Source organism: Panthera leo, chromosome E2 (genome assembly GCF_018350215.1).
Source record: "Panthera leo isolate Ple1 chromosome E2, P.leo_Ple1_pat1.1, whole genome shotgun sequence".
Lineage (NCBI taxonomy): Eukaryota > Metazoa > Chordata > Mammalia > Carnivora > Felidae > Panthera > Panthera leo.
The window spans coordinates 43,034,974-43,051,446 of NC_056693.1; the positions used below are offsets into that span (position 1 = coordinate 43,034,974).

At 49.5% G+C, this 16,473-nt stretch overlaps 2 protein-coding genes across 7 annotated transcripts in view; one reads left to right on the top strand and one right to left on the bottom strand.

The window, feature by feature from the left end:
• The window catches only part of RANBP10 (RAN binding protein 10), a 61,273-nt gene extending 57,549 nt beyond the window's left edge, over positions 1-3,724 (bottom strand). For both annotated transcript variants that reach the window (XM_042920466.1, XM_042920467.1), the window contains exons 1-2: positions 3,030-3,724; positions 2,122-2,233 (exon numbers count right to left, since the gene is read on the bottom strand). In XM_042920466.1, coding sequence (XP_042776400.1) covers positions 2,122-2,233; positions 3,030-3,429 — 512 coding nt within the window. In that variant the 5' untranslated portion in view covers positions 3,430-3,724. The remainder of the gene's footprint in view (positions 1-2,121; positions 2,234-3,029) is intronic.
• An 82-nt stretch (positions 3,725-3,806) lies between these two features.
• Positions 3,807-16,380, top strand: TSNAXIP1 (translin associated factor X interacting protein 1). Of its 5 annotated transcripts, none has more exons than XM_042920461.1 (16): positions 3,818-3,920; positions 6,703-6,802; positions 10,560-10,672; positions 10,820-10,946; positions 12,081-12,174; positions 12,713-12,909; positions 13,319-13,454; positions 13,910-14,079; positions 14,169-14,328; positions 14,405-14,535; positions 14,670-14,795; positions 14,927-15,079; positions 15,183-15,292; positions 15,505-15,631; positions 15,748-15,854; positions 16,060-16,380. In XM_042920461.1, exons 1-16 carry the CDS (start codon positions 3,874-3,876, stop codon positions 16,298-16,300), a joined length of 2,139 nt encoding a protein of 712 aa, XP_042776395.1. In that variant the 5' UTR covers positions 3,818-3,873; the 3' UTR covers positions 16,301-16,380. The 5 variants fall into 5 exon arrangements, with proteins under 5 accessions (XP_042776399.1, XP_042776395.1, XP_042776396.1 ...); XM_042920462.1 differs by having other exon boundaries at positions 10,823-10,946; XM_042920463.1 differs by lacking the exon at positions 15,748-15,854 and having other exon boundaries at positions 16,060-16,144.
• The last annotated feature ends 93 nt before the right edge of the window (positions 16,381-16,473 follow it).

Below are 16,473 nucleotides of genomic sequence, written 5' to 3' on the forward strand. Positions count from 1 at the left end.
AAGCAGTGCCACCAATGGCACCAATGTTTGGGTAGGCCGGCAAACATTCTAGGGATCAGGGCTCACTGACAAAACAGGTAAATTATCATCTGCTCCAGCCACTTTCCAGAGATGCTGTGAGGCTTGAACTAGATAATACAGGAAAGCTATACAACCGGTTAACACCTGAGTCATGGACCAAAGCCAGGTAAGAAGCACACCTCTGATATCAACAGGAAACAAAAAACAAGCTGATCACTTTGCCTTGTAACTGCCCTTGGACTCCTCAAAACCACTCCTGGGCCATACTAATATCTGGCTACATCCTAACCATGAGAACGCTTTCAGGGATTCCGTAAAGAAGCCATGAAGAGACATTTACATACTTGCCATCTGACAGTGGTCAATTAACACAGGCCACTAACAGGGGCACCTGGGTGGCTCAGTCGGTTAGGCATCCAACTTCAGCTCAGGTCATGGTCTCGAAGTGTGTGAGTTCGGGCCCCACAACAGGCTCTGTGCTGACAGCTCAGAGCCTGGAGCCTGCTTCAGATTCTGTGTCTCCCTCTGTCTCTGCCCCTACCCCACTCACACTCAAGATCCATTTAACAACTGAAATTTGAAAAGCCAGTTGAAGGAATCCAGGTCTCTACATGTAAACACTCCCCTTTTGAAAAACTGTTCTTTTCTCTCTAGCTCAGCTGTTATCATGATACAGACTACAGAGAAAACAAGTGATTTTCCTCCCTACAGGTTTAAGAAATGCCCCTCAATTTCTGGCAATATGAGACTCCTGCCACTGCCATTTCAGTCTATACTAAAATTATTTTTGTAGTGTTTGTTTTAAGAGATCATTCTCATTCACACTGGTGTTCAAACACATTATATAGGTATATATGTGTTTTTATCAGATGGTGGAAAGGGAAAATGGAAACTTTAAGACCCTCCAATAGGATGTTTCCTATCAGTAAATCCACTAGATGGGGATAAAAGTGAAAAGATGCAACAGCTTGCCATGACCAGAATTTCAGAATCATAGAGTTCTGGGGTTAAAGGCAGCTTAGACACTGGCCTAGCTCCCCACAGTATAGACAACGAGATGGAAGCCCCACCATCTACCCATGACCACACAGCCGTCCCAGGAAAGGACGTTACAACTTCACTGAGGAAGCAGGCAAACCTCCAACTATGGCAATCCTCCCCCAGCACAGCCTGTTGGCTGGGCATTTTGCATGCACCATAAGAGGGGCAGTCCCTAAGAGAGAGGAAGTATTCTGAATGCTCAAGAACACACATTCAGGGTTGGCACGAAGGTCACTGGTGTAGTTGGCAAACTTCCCACATCAGATTTAAGGTCTGATGAGGAAAGCCTTTCCAAGACAGCTGAAATCATGTTCTTTTATAAGTTAAACACCTGCTTTGTCACAATCAATGGTAAAAAAGGTTGACTAGAAGGAGGAAAAAAAGAAAACTGAAAAATCTCCCCTCTGATTTCCTGTGTCTGCTTAGATCACCCTAAAATGGGGAGCCTCCCTAATGCTGACTTTAATGAGGACCTTCCTAAAGCTGGTCCAACTGGTGTTCAAATCCCTGGACTGAAAAACAAGTTTATGAGCAGCAAGGTCACCTGATTCTGACCATGTGCATGATGTTTACCCTGAGATGACAGGCCAGTGACTGCCACAGCTGTGATGAATGCTGTGAAGACTCTACTATCCCTTTGAAGCCTATAAGGGCCTCTACATGACTAAATGCCATAAAAAGGAACCCTGAATACAGCAAGAATGTGAAAGGAGGGAAGTCACAAACGCCATATAGCAGTAGGGGAAATCCCATTCTGGACACTGAATTGTTAATGTAAACTTGTTACTTGTTTCCCTGACCTGTGAGGTATTTCATTACATCATCACTGAAGAGACGTCCCCTCCTCTACCCCCAATGCTTGCTACCAAGGGCTTCTGCTTACACCAGGCCATGCTCACAGTCAGGAAACAGAGGCAGCCCACTATTCAACCCTCTGCAGCCCAGACCCGTGAGGCTCAGCAGCTCACATCAGTCACAAGTGTCGGCCAGGAGTCATCAAACTCTGGCCACAGGAAACAGGTCAGTGCTGGGGGAAAAAGGTGGTAAGAAGGGGCTTACCCATCTCTTCCTTTGCTGACAATCTTCACCTCAAAGTAATAAATGCCACAGGCAGCAGGTATGGGGTGGGTGGCACGCACTGAGGCAGCATCTTTGTGATTTTTGCCATGACCTAAGAGGAGAAAGCAAGGAAGAAATTTCAGAAGAAATATAAATAGAAACCTCATTTTTTACTGCTCCATGGCAACGAAGGGGTGAACCCTTCGTGGCTAGAGGAAGCCCTTACATTGTTCAAGGAACAACTAAACAACAACTGAGCAAACACGTAAACCTCCCACCTTTGGCTCACCTCCTTCTGTGAATAGCAGCCCTGCCAGAGACACTGTTTCCCATACAAACTAAACAAGGGTACGGGCAATATGCATACATGTGAGAGATTTCCAAGTGCTGCTGGCGGTCTCTCCGGAATACAGGCAGTCCACCTGGGAGAGGAGGGGAGGTGGAGGAGCTCTGGAAGACCACCCCCCTCAACTTCAGTAGAAAACTCCAAGACCTGTCTGTGATGTCTGGCAGATGAGCAAACCCACAGGCTTCTGGCTAATGGAGGGGATGTGACCACCCCTTTCTTCAGACACTCCAAAAACTAAGCAGTGGTGAAGGGTTCAGCTGGAGTTGGGAGCTATCCCAGGACAAGCAGGAGGCCCCCAGGGGTGGAAGCTCCAGCCCAGCACTGGGTATGGACACCTGTTGCAGTTCTTTTGACATTAGGTGTTTCAGATAAGAGCAGACTAGGCAGTCGACCCTCGGCCTGGTCAGCCTCAACACCCTGGACACCCCACAGGGGCTAAGGCCTAACCCGAAGCACCCAGGCCCGGGAAGGGACGTGATGGGGCAGAGGCGGGCAGCACAGCCGTCCCACAGATGCTCTGGCCTTCTGCCGGACCCCAGCGGGCCAAACAGGCCGATACCTTTGTAGTGGACGCGGAGGTTGCCCTGGGAGAGGCCGATGTAGTTGTACTTGTCCTTGGGGCTCCAGGAGCGCGGCAGCGGCGTCTCGTGCTGGTTGACCGCGGGGTACAGGCGCTGCAGGCGCCGACTCAGCTCCTGCTCCCCTGGGGACGGCAGCCCGCCCCCAGCGCCCCCGCCAGAGGAATCTCCAGCCTGCGGGCTCCCAGCTCCCGGGTCCGCCGTCGCCGCCGCCATCTTGGAGGGAGCTGCTATTGTGTCACCGGGGGCGGGGAGGAGCGGGACGAGATCCTCCCCGCTCAGCCAATGGCCCGCGAGCCTACTGAGGCCGCAGGGAAACCGAGTCCGAGTCCGGCATCTCTCTTTGGACACTGCCACGCCTCGCCACATTTCGGACTCCATATCCCACAATGCAGAGCTCTCCAGAGGCGGGCCAACCCGGGATCGTAAAGAACTTAGGGAGATGTAGTACAAATCTGCTCAGTCATAAGCCTGCCCGGCAGAGACTTCAAGACACCAAAAACTACAATTCCCGCTGGCAACGTAGCTCCAGGCCCTCAGTTTCCCTCTCTCCCCCACTCTCTCTGTTTATCCCCTCGCCTCAGTTGTGATAGCTAGGGTCAAGTCCGCTGTAGTGATTGACTGAGGGAACCCTGCTCCCGGGGTCCGAGTCCACCTTTGCTAACTGGCTTTCCTCCTAGCCTTCGGCCTTGGGGTGAGGGGGCGTGGCACAACCTTGACCCCGCCCCCCTCTGGGATGCTGGGGCCTGGTCGTCATAGCGACCGGCTGTACACTACCACAACTTCACAGGCAGTGGATGCTGGCTGTCCGGCTGCCCGAGGGTCATGGCCTCCCCGAAGCCGCGGTGCTCCAGCTTCGCGACCACTTCGAGGTAGGCGCTGGCCAGACTGAGGGCGGAGAGGAGGGTTTGGAGAACTTGCAGAAAGAGAAAAGCTTCTGTCCGTTGATTCGGGGCTTCAGCCCCACAGGATCGCTGGGGCAGAAACAGAATGCGGACATTACGTGCTAGCAAAAGAGCTGGCGCACTTTAACATTAGTAAGAGCCAGCCTCTTTATATTGAGCGTATATGATGTGCCAAGTGCTTTATATATAGCATATTTAACTCACAACTCTATGAAGTAGTAATATCTTCTGGATACTTCTATTACAAATAGAAGTCTGGAGAGATCATGTGTTTTACACGTTTACAAGTGATGGAGCTAGGATTTGAACCCAGCCATGTGAGACTTCTTAGCTCTTAGCCACAGAGATAAATGGCCTCTTCACCCATTGGTTTATGGCAAAGATGCTTATCGAATTGCTGTCTATTCAGAGGTTGCAGCCTCTGGGCATTGCAAAATTTGACAAGTTCTATTAGCCAGGAAAGCCACAAAATGTACATAATAAGACAAAATTTTGGGGTAAATGTCTTTCTAGCTTTGGGAACCCAAGAAGTCTCTTAAGTTCTGGGCTTCTGCTTCTGTATCTCAAACGTGGGGATGTTACAGCCCACCTCACAAACATTGCCAGGAAAATTTAGGCAGAATATGCGAAGCTCTCATCACAGTTCTTGCATATACTAAACATTCGGTTGTTTAATGAACGTAGTTTCTCCCTTCTACTCATTTCCAACGCAAAAACTTGATCTCACCTAAACTCTAATCCTTCAGGGTTTGCTACCTCAACAGAGAAAGCCTACAAAAGTCAGGAAATTGTTTGCCAATTTGATTATTTTATCCAGAGTTAGAATGAAACTATAAGAACCAGGCAGCAGGCTTGAGAAAGAATGTTGTTACCCAGCACTGGAATGATTTAGGAAACTGCAGTCATGTTTGAAAGGGATATGAAATGGATTCAGAAGAAGAATCCTCATCTATTTTAAGAAGGAAGCATAGGGGGTCACCTGGGTGGCGTTGTTGGTTAAGACACCAACTTCAGCTCGGGTCATGATCTCGCGGTTTGTGAGTTCGAGCCCCGTATGGGGCTCTGTGCCAGCAGCTCGGATTCTGTGTCTCCCTCCCTCTCTCTGTGCCCCTCCCCCACTCAAGCTTTGTTTCTCTCTCTCTCTCAAAAATAAACATTAAGAAGAAGAAGAAGAAGAAGAAGAAGAAGAAGAAGAAGAAGAAGAAGAAGAAAGTGGAGGAGGAGGAGGAGGAGGAGGAGGAGGAGGAGGAGGAGGAGGAAGCATTGGGGTGCCTGGGTGGCTCAGTTGCTTCAGCATCTGACTCTGGCTCAGGTCATGATCTTGCAGTTTGTGAGTTCAAGCCCAGCACTGTTCAAGCTGACAGTGCAGAGCCTGCTTCAGATCCTCTGTCCTCCTTTTTCTCTGCCCCTCCCCGGCTTGAACTTTCTCCCCCAAAATAAATAAACTGTAAAAAAAAGTATCAAAAGGAAGAAAGGAAGGAAGGAAGGAAGGAAGAGAAAAGAAGAAATATAGGGGCAGTCCCCTACTGGCTCAGTCAGTAGAGCATGTGACTATTTTTTTTTTAATGTTTATTTATTTTTGAGAGATGGAGAGAGTGCACGAATGCAAAAACCCTTCCTTTTCTATAGCTGCTGTTTATTTGATATGGTTTGTTCATACTTGTCCCATTGAGAGATAAGAGAGGACTAGCGTTTGGGGTGTCACCGCACTATGGAGTAGGACTAAGGAACCAAGTCCTTAGGTTCCCAACTAGATTCACATTTACTGCTCTCAACTTCTCTGGAATACAGGTAGTCCCAGTCTCACTTTTATAGACAAAGACACTGAGGTTCAGAGAGGTTAAACAGTATGCCCAAGGTCATTGGCTAGCAAAGGGAACGAAGACACAGGTCTGTCTGGCAGCATAAATGACCCCCACCCACTGCCATCATGGATTTCTGGAATTACTTTTCCCTTTTCTTCACCTGGGTCTGCCTTCCCAGGGCAGCCCTCCCTGTTGATCCCCAAATGCCTTCCTAGCTTGAGGAAGGATGGCACTCCCTCCCAAGAGGTCTAGGAGCTAAAGACCTTCTTAGAATCAACTTTTCTCCCATCTTACTGTCATCATTAACATCTGCACAGCTCCTTGCAGTTTACAGGCTGTTTTTGCATATCTCTTTTCCTTGTATTAAACTTCACAACAACTTTATAAGATAGGAAAAGCAAGAATTGTCTCCATTTCCTTATAAGCATACTAGGCTGAGAGAGGTCAAATGGCTTGCCTGGGGGTTCCTGTTGGAACCCCAAATGTCAACCCCCAGGCCTTTCAGCCGGTAAGTGCAGGATGGGGACTCACACACCAGCTCTTGGACCTCAGACCTTGTGCTTCTTGTCCTAACAGCTGCCTTTGGTATCACACCCCCAGAATGTGCCAGTCACAAACATGAAACTCCTCTGAACACTGAATGAAAGTTTAAGTCCACAGAGTTCTCTGGGCTCATGAAGGGCACTCATGAAGGTATCCTGTCATTGTAGGGATTGATGAGATCCTCAGCATGAGAAGGTTTCCAGGAATGTAGGAAAATGTTTTGGGCCCATGGCCAGGAACTTGTTGGCAACATCTCTGTGAATCTGTAGGCACTGCTGGGAAGACCCAGAGCCTAGCTCTGCAGGGAAAAGAGGCCATGTCCTGTTGATCTGGGAAGGTTGGAGGTGCTCTCCCTACTCAGAGCTCTGTCATCTACCACTGTCTTCCCCTTCTCTGTGCAGAACACACATACAGCCTTCAGGAGTGACCGTAGATGACTCCTACCTCACAGAAGCCAAGAGCTCCCAGAACCGAAAGTTTTCCCAGAGACAGAAGACGCTGGTTAGTGGCAATGTCTTGCTGGAAACCCAAATGTCAGCTCCCAGACCCTAGCTGCCTCCCTCTCTGCAACCCAAAAGCACCACCCACCTGAAACATGCCCCCCCCGCCCCAGAAGCCAGCAGCTTCTCTCCAGTCAGGGAAGCATGGCTTACAGTGGCCAGACCCATCAGGCTTTAGGGTAGAGGTCTGCAAACTGGTTGCACCTCATCTGAAAAGCCTTTCCAGACCTCCCCTGGCAGAGAGAGACTCAGCTCCTTCCCGACACCCTTCCCCTGCAGCTCAATGCTCTGGAGTGGACCTCATTTTTTCATTCAGCCTGCCATATGCCAGGCACTGTGCTAGATGCTGGGATGGTCACACCAGATCTACCAAGGTCCTTCAGGGCTGTGACTATATGTTTTGTTTTGTTTTTTTTCTGTATGGCCCTGATCCCTGATAGGGTACTTGAGTGTTTGGCATATGTTGAGAGCTCCATAATGCTGTGAGTAAATGTGTGAAGGCACGAGTAAAAAGATGTTATTACCCCCTTGTGTTGCTGGCTCTGGGTTGGTGGCAAGAGATTCTACTAGCCTCAGGAAACTGCCCTTCCACCATTCCTGTTCTTTTAATTTTTTTATATAAAAATGAATTCTGTCTTGGGGCACCTGGCTGGCTCAGTCCGTAGAGTGTGAGACTCTTGATCTCTGGGTTTTGAGTTCAAGTCCCATGTTGGGCGTACAGCTTACTTTAAAAAAAAAAAAAAAATGAATGCTGTCTTATTAAGTACTTTTGAACTTTTGTTGATACAATCATAGGGTTGTAATTATTTAATTAGCAAACCGACTTTAAAAAAAAAAAACACACAGTTTAGCAAACTTATAACTCCAGTTCACAGTGGAGCATTATGGGCTGTGTGGTAGTTTTGTGTGTGTCCCCTATGGGGAATTTAAGGACACATGGGACCCACACTTTATGAAGCTGGAGATTCCCAACGTGGGGACCCAGACTCCAGAGAGGGAAAGGGAATCAGTGTGGACTCTTCGCAGAGACCAAGCGCAGCCAGGGCCTCGGAAGACCGATAACGGGGCACATGATCCCCCCTCCACCCAGCTGCCATCCCACGGTGTACCTGGGCCTAAGCACTTTCTTCCTGCGAGGGCACCACCATTCTCAACCACCAGAGGGCATTACTCCCTCACGCCGCCCCCTGGCCACGCCCCTTCCCATTTTCACCTGCAGGAGGAAGCAGAGAGGTAGGAGCCCCAGTGTAACATTTTGCACCCGTCGGCTGGTGGAGGCCAGCTCGTAATGATAACAACGACCTGGAAGCCGCACTTGCCCCAGAATCAATGTAGGATGACCATGTTTTCTCCCCACACAAACGGCAGACAGAACACAAGTCCTAGCCTTTTGAAAGTCTGAAAAACTTATCAGTTCACTAGGGTTAGATGCTTCTTTGACAAATTCCCAGATGTCTTTCAGAATTACTTGGCACAAAATCACAATTTTGATAAAATTTCAAAAAACTTGTTTTTCTGGCTTGATTTTTAGCAGTTTTAATTCTCTCATTTTTCCAGTTTGCCTATTTATACTTTATTTACTCTCTTTTTAACTATTTAAAAATTTTATTCTTGATAGTTCTTCTCAAACTCAAACAAAAAGAAATCTTAAGGCTTTCTTTCTTTTTTTTTTTTATTTTTTAATGTTTATTCATTTTTGAGAGATGGAGAGAGACAGAGCATGAGCAGGAGAGGGGCAGAGAGAGAGAGAAGGAGACACAGAATCCAAAGCAGGCTCCAGGCTCTGAGCTGTCAGCACAGAGCCTGATGTGGGCTTGAACTCACAGACCAGGAGATGATGACCTGAGCCCAAGTCGGACATTCAACTGACTGAGCCCCTCCACCGCCCCCCCCCCCCGGATCCCAGAAATTTTTGAAAAATGTACAATTGTAGAAAAATAAGCATCCAATGGCCTATCATTAGAGAATAATAATTGTTGATAACTTTTTACATTATTTCTTGTTTTTTTCTAGACTTCCATTTTTACCTAGTTGTGCTTATTCCTTAATTTCAGGCTTTACTTAACCCTTAGAGCTGTAGGGTTAGCATATTTCCACATTAAATCTTTTTGTAAACATTTCATGACTACTTTTATTTTTTAGACATTTAGGAGTTTTCTAATTTCTGGGTATTTAGGAATTTATTAATTTTTCCACAGTCATAAGTAAGGCTTTGAGGACAGCCCTTCTGCATAAAGCTGCTGCTCCATCTCTGACTCCCTCTACACTGGCCACCCCAGGCCTCAGCCTCAACCAGCCTGCTCTCCTTGGACATTGGCCCCTATTCATTGCTCTTTAAAATTCTTTTTTTTTTTTTCATATTTTTTTTATTAATTTTTTTTTTTTTTTTGAAGGAGAGACAGACAGAGCATGAGCGGGGGAGGAGCAGAGAGAGGGAGACACAGAATTTGAAGCAGGCTTCAGGCTCTAAGCTGTCAGCACAGAGCCCAACATGGGGCTCGAACTCACGAACTGTAAGATCGTGACCCGAGCCGAAGTCGGATGCTTAACCGACTGAGCCACCCAGGTGCCCCTAAAATTCTTTTTTTTTTAATTGTTTTTTGATGTTTATTTCTGAGAGAGAGAGAGCACATGAGTAGGAGAGGGGCAGAAAGAGAGGGAGCCACAGAATCTGAAGTAGGCTCCAGGCTCTGAGCTGTCAGCACAGAGCCCAACGCAGGGCTCCAACCCACCAACTGTGAGATCATGACCTGAACCGAAGTCAGACTTTCAACCGACTGAGCCACCCAACCGCCCCCGTAGCTCTTTAAAATTCTTGCTGTTGGGGTGCCTAGGTGGCTCAGTTGGTTGAGTGTCTGATTTTGGCCCAGGTCATGATCTTGTGGTTCATGAATTTGAGCCCTGCGTCAGGCTCTGTGCTGAGAGCTCAGAACCTGGAGCTTGCTTCGGATTCTGTATCCCCCTTGCTCTCTCGTCTCTCTTTCTCTCTCAAAAATAAATGAAAATGTTAAAAAAAATTCTTGCTGTTTCCCTGAGGTGTTAGTGCTACCCAGGCAGTCTGTGTGCCCCACCTTTAAACCTGAGATACACCCCCTCTCCCAGAGTGGCCTCAGTTCCTCTCATATACGTATTCAAGTTTTACTGAATGAACATCACAGATATTATCACCTCCTCCTCCAAGATGTTAGCCTTTTCTGGTCCCCTCCAGTCAGGGCCCATCCCTACCTGGTAATCTGCATTGGCTTTAGTCACTACCTGGTGCTAGAGCCCACATTCTTAATTATGAACCATATTAAGAGATGTTGGGGGGTGCCTGGGTGGCTCAGTCGGTTAAGCATCTGACTTCGGCTCAGGTCATGATCTCACTGCTCGTGAGTTTCAACCCCACATTGGGTTCTGTGCTTACAGCTCAGAGTCTAGAGCCTGCTTTGGATTCTGTCTCCATCTATCTCTGCCCCTCCCCTGCCTGCTCGCTCTCGCTCTCTCTCTCAAAAATAAATAAACATTTAAAAAGACAGAGAGAGATGTTAGGGAGGGGCGCCTGGCTGGCTCAGGCACACACCTGCTATAGCATGTGACTCTTCATATTGGGGTCATGAGTTCAAGCACCATGTTGGGCATGGAGCCTACTTAAAAAAGAGAGAGAGAAAAGAGATGTTGGGGGGGGGCGGAATTAAGAATAGAAGGAGGATGATGGAGAGGAGCATCAGGAATGGGAGCAATGTTGCCTTGGTAACCTCACCTGTCTCTTCCTGCAGTCCTGTCAGTTCTCCATTGGTGGCCACCTGTCCCCATGGCCCACATACACCAGTGGTCAGACCATTCTGCATAATCGAAAGCCCTGTTCATATGATTACCGGAAACGAGCAGGGTAAGCCAGGGTCAGCACTGTGGTGGATGGGCTGGTACAGACCTAGCATTGGGCCCAGAGACAGCACAGGGGTGTGTGCTGCCCCAGACCAAGGATGCAAGAGCCCCATGGTGTGCCCATCACATCTCATCCCACCATACCCTGCAGTAGTTGGCAGCAGCAGCCCCTGGGCACTACTAAGCCGAGGTACCTGGAGCAGCTAGAGAACTACCTACGCAAGGAGCTTCTCCTGCTGGACCTGAGCACAGATTCTGCCCAGGAGCTGAGGTTGCAGGTCAGAGCCACAGAATAACTGTGGGGAGGGCAGGAGGACAGGTGGGAGGAAATTTTACTCACTAGGACTCAGCATTCAGACTTCAGGAGAGACTATCCTCTCCCTTCTCTTTTGGGTCCCTATTCCTGGTAAGGGAAACAGGTTCTATGACAAAGTCAGCGAGCAGGCAAAGCTGGAACCAAAACTCTCCTGAGGCTTGAGTTTCACACCTGAGTCAGGTGAACTGGATGCTGTCTCCAGTTCCTTCAGCTTTGTGATCCCCAGTGCCTAGTTTGGGTTGTTGGACATCAGTGAATGGAGCCTGAATCCTGGCAATTGGGCAAGCAAGGGTCATATGGTGTTCACCAGCCCAGAGATGACAGACTCAAGCTTGAGGAACTTAGCCCAGACACATAGAGAAACTTAGATGCAGATTAGATTCTGGTACATACTAAGGAGGGAATCACCATCCCTGTTCTAACAGGGATGATGACAGGAAATCCCTTACTTCTGACTTAGTCACAGATAGAAACACTTGCTGAGCACCATCTGTGTGGCAGGCCCTGAATGAGGCCTTGTATACAATCTCATAGGCTGAAGGTACCTCATCAACAAGGAAGCAGAAGTTCAGAGAAGGCATACAGCTATGAAGTGGTAGGGCTGGGATATGAACTCAGGACTGATTCTAGAGCCTGTGCTAATTCCAGGACATAATGCTGTGCCCCAAAACTTGTGTCCAAATTGGACAGGAAACCACACCTTTACTTGGAGGTGAGAATACAAAGCTAGAGGCTTGAATGTCCTGTCCTCACAGGTCTGTAAGATGGCAACGGGATGATGGTGAGAGGCTAACTAAGGCACAGTGCTTGGAGGCTGGCTGCCTGGAGAGCCAAAGTGGGGCTCAGATACATAAGGGACAGCCCTGACCCAGGTCATCTGCTAGCCTTCAGAGATAGCACCAGGAGAACAGCCTCCAGAGAACAGTTGAGAGGGATATAGCTACCCCTCAGCTTCCTGGCAATGAGCGACCCATGTGGTGCCCAGGGGTATTTATTTGAATGTGGGGTCACCGGGTAACTTCATGCTACAATATTTCTAAACTTAAGAGAGTGGCAGCTATAGGCCAGGAGGTGACAGGTCCCCTTTTCTTGCCAGCCTTACAGGGAAATCTTTGAGTTCTTCATAGAGGACTTTAAAACGTACAAGCCATTGCTATCTTCCATCAAGAATGCATATGAGGTGATGCTGGGTAAGACTGCAGCCTCTGTGCCTGGGTCCAGTCTGGAAGGCATGGAGAGGATCCAACTCTTACCTTCTGGGGTTATGCAACCATGTTGGGCAGCTACTAATTAGGCCTTGAAGTCACCAAGCTTTGCTCAGCCTTGTTGCTTACACTGTCCTGTGATAGAGCACCTAAACACCTCCTGTCCTTGGGAAGTATGGTAAGAGAGCAACTTCACTATTGAGAGTGAAGCCCAGGAGTAAGTGAGTACCTTTGGGAAGTAGAGGCTCCCAACCAGGCTTAGGAGGTGCCGGGCATGGTACAACTACAGGACTAAAGGCTATAGAAAGGGCATAGATGAAATCCCAGTCCTCAACTAGACTGTGTCTCTGGTTTAAAAGCCAATGCAGGAAGGCCTTAAGCAGGAGCCATGTTTTGAACAAGGCATGCATAGACTCCTGGAGTTTGCAAGGGACATAGCCACTCACTGTTACCTTCGATCAGTGTCTCCTGGCTGTTTGTTCTCCATGGTCCCAAAGGTAGTCTCCCACCTGTCCCTGCTTAGCCCACCAGAGGGAGAAGATTCGGGCTCTGGAGCCCTTGAAGGCCAAACTTGTCACTGTGAATGAGGACTGCAACAAGAGGATCCTGGCCATGCGGGCTGAGGAGAGATATGAAATCTCCATGCTGAAGAAAGAGAAGATGAATTTGCTAAAACTCATTGACAAAAAGAACGAGGAGAAGATCTCATTGCAGAGCGAGGTGAATGGGAGTAGTGTGGTGATCAGCTCCCTGAATTACTGCTACCTCCAGCCCAGGGGTGACCTGAAGCCTTGGGCACTAAGGTGACCCCTAACTCTCTACCCTTCTGCCTGGAATGATATACTGAGCCACCACCTACCTCCAGAGGCCCTACTTCCACATTCTGTCTTCCTCCTTGGCTTAGCACTGGTTCCATGTGGCCCCAAATAATAGCAGTCCTGCTTCTTGGCTCCCAGACTTTCTCCACAGGAGGAAGCATTGGCACTTTGTTGGATTCTCAGGAATGGCTAGCCTCCTTCTTTTACCTTTTCTCTTCCCAGGCCCTGATGTGGCCACCCAGCATCCATCCCATCCCCTTTGATGGCTCGCTAAGTACAGTCCCATGACCACACAGCCACCTTCCCAACAGGTGTCCAAACTGAGGAAGAATTTGGCTGAGGAGTACCTGCACTATCTCAGTGAGCGAGATGCCCGCAAGATCCTCATTGCAGACTTGAATGAGCTGCGGTACCAGCGGGAAGACATGTCACTAGCCCAGTCCCCAGGTAAGCCTGAGGTGGGTTTCTCTCCCCTGAGGAGGCACTAGAGGAGTCTCGCCATTCGTCCCCATTCAACTCTCCTACATCTGTTCATTCCATGCCCATTCACAATGATGGGGGGTGGGGTGGGGTGGGGTGGGGTGGGGATATTCTTGCTGCTGCCTGGGTCTGTGGATCTTCTGAGCTGGACTGAGAATCATAGACTCCTTGTTTAAGTAGGAAACAATTGTTGGCCGCTGAGGCAACTGAGACTCCCTGAGAGCAGGACAGGCCTGGTACCTCGTGTCCTGGACTTCTCTGTTTAAGCTCGAAGTTGTAAGATATTAGTGCTGTAGGAAAGACCCAGGGCTTCCCAAGCAGCGAGAGAAGGACCTGGAACAAGCCCTGAGGAACATTCTAACCCTGCCCTGGGCTACAGGCCTTAGAGTCAGGGTGATGCAAGCTGGCCGGTACCCTGACAGGTATCTGGGGCGAGGACCCCGTTAAGTTAACACTGGCTCTGAAGATGACCCGGCAAGACCTGACCCGCACACAGATGGAACTCAACACCATGAAAGCCAACTTTGGAGATGTGGTGCCCAGGAGGGACTTTGAAATGCAGGAGAAGACCAACAAGGATCTGCAGGAGCAGGTGCTGGTGGGCAGGCAGGGCAGGCAGGTCAGGCAGGGTAGGGAAGGGTCATGCAGGTAGGTAGTGAGGATCAATCACCTTGTCCGTAGCTGGACAGCCTGAGAGGTGACTATGAAGAGGTCTGCAAGGAGCACGAGATACTGCTACAGTTGCACATGACCACACTGAAGGAGCGGGACCAGTTTTATTCTGAGCTCCAGGAGATCCAGCGCACCTCTACACCACGGCCTGACTGGACCAAGTGTGAAGGTAATGATGGCCATTGGACTCCCAGGGAGTGCTCAACGATGTGGTTTGGACTCCAGCTCCCTCTTCCCACCTGCAGATGTGGTGGCTGGGGGCCCAGATCGCTGGCAAATGCTGGCCGAGGGCAAAAACAGTGACCAGCTGGTGGATGTGCTCTTGGAGGAGATTGGCGAGGGCCTGCTCCGGGAGAAAGACTTCTTTCCTGGTCTGGTAGGGGTCCCTGGGCTTGGGAGGCTTGGGGCCAGAGTCAGAACAGCCAGGCCTTGCTGCTAAGACTTGAGATTCTGGGGAACCATCTTGGGCTCTGCCTGGGCCCAGAGATGAGCTGACATTCTACCTTGCAGGGCTATGGGGAAGCCATCCCCTCTTTCCTTCGATTTGATGGCATTGTGGAGAACAAGAAGCCAACCAAGAAGGATGTGGTAAACCTACTCAAGGATGCCTGGAAGGAACGTCTTGTTGAGGAGCAGGTCAGATCTCATGGGCCATTTGGGCCTGGTGTGACCTGTAGAATCCTCCAGGGAATTCCATCAAGGTGTTGGGGGGGAGGGCTAACCCGCCATGGGGCAGGGTTACTAAGCAGTCGTCCCCAACCCTGCAGAAAGAGAAATTCCCAGATTTCTTCTTCAATTTCCTGGAGAATCGCTTTGGACCTGGTGATGCCATGGCCTGGGCTTACACCATTTTTGAAAATATCAAGCTCTTCCGTTCTAATGAGGTCATGAGCCAGTTCTATGCACTCTTGATGGGAAAGGTGAGGTTGGACCTGGCCCTCCACCCTTTGTCCCCACCATAGGCCAGGTCTATCCCTATCACTGCAGGAAGCAGCAAGTTAGTCAATGCTTCCTTCCCTGTAGAGGAGCGAGAGTGTGTACATCAAGCAGAAGGAGACCGTAGTACAGTTGCTGAAGGAGATGACAAATGCTGACAGTCAGAATGAGGGGCTGATAACCATGGAAAACTTAAGGTGAGAGGCCAGTCCAGCCACCACAAACTCCTGCCCAACATTTCCTCTGGCCAGGCTCCCAGGTGTGCAGGGGAAAGGGGAGCCTGACAGGAAGGGCTCACAGCCCCAACACTTGTTGTCCCTTTTGAGCAGTAGTGGGGCTGGCAGAGTGGTACAGGAAGGTAAGTGGGTAGGCCTGAGCCAGGCCTGTTGGCCCTTGTGTCTCCCCATAGCACTGTCCTTAAGAGCACCTTCCCCTTCAAGAAGGAAGAGAGAATCCAGGAGTTGATGGAGGCAGGGGGCTGGCATTCCAACAGTAGCAATGCAGACTTGCTCAACTACCACTCATTGTTTATAGAGGTAGGTATGGGTGTGTGTCGGGGAGTGGGAGTTGTCCAGGAACTTGCCCAGCCCTGCCCTGGCCTCTGCTGGACCCCAACCAATGTGTCCTCACCCTGCCTTACGGACCCTCCCAGGATGAGGAGGGCCAGAGTATGCCCTTTGTGCAAAAGCTGTGGGAACAGTACATGGATGAAAAGGATGAGTACTTACAGGAGCTAAAGCAGGAGCTGGGCCTGGAACTGTGAGTAACTCCTGAGGTCCTCAGGCCCACTTAGCCATAGGCATATCCTGTAGGTTGGGCCACAGGGTGGCATCTCATTGCCTTGGATCTCCCTGTGCACTGAGTTTATTCCTGGGCACTATATACTGCTCAAGCTCAGCAGAGGACATCTTGGGGTCTGGGGTACAGAAGGGTCAAAGCCTATCTCTCTTTCTTTGTGGGGTAGCCATGATAAAGTAACCCTACCCAAGGTACGTGAAGCCCTGATGAACATTGATCCCGGCCTGGACAAACAGACCCTGAATAGCTATTTGAGCCAGGCCTTCCAGCTCCCCATGACAGAACTGCCTGAGGAGGGTGAAGAGAAGGAAGAAGCCATTATGGAACAGCTCCAGATTGCCCTGGAACAGCTTCAGATGATTGACCTCAGGCGCATGGGGCCTCGAGAGCAGGAGCCTGCAAGCTAGGGCTACTATGGGCAGCCTGAGTGCTCCAGTGCTCTAGTGCTCCTAACCCCTAACTTTTAGTATAAAATTATTTGTCTGAACCTATTCTCCAGGTTGTGCTGGGGAATTGAGAAGAGGGATGAGTATTGGTCCCGGCCTGGCTGGCCCCAGGATATGCACCAAAACACAGCACA

Bases quoted from the DNA above. Each gene is read 5' to 3' on its own strand.
- TSNAXIP1 (XM_042920461.1), top strand. From the start codon at position 3,874: ATGGCCTCCCCGAAGCCGCGGTGCTCCAGCTTCGCGACCACTTCGAG. The intron at 10,673-10,819 runs GTAAGCCAGGGT...CATACCCTGCAG, and splicing joins GATTACCGGAAACGAGCAGG to TAGTTGGCAGCAGCAGCCCC. The intron at 14,080-14,168 runs GTGCTGGTGGGC...CCTTGTCCGTAG, and splicing joins ACAAGGATCTGCAGGAGCAG to CTGGACAGCCTGAGAGGTGA.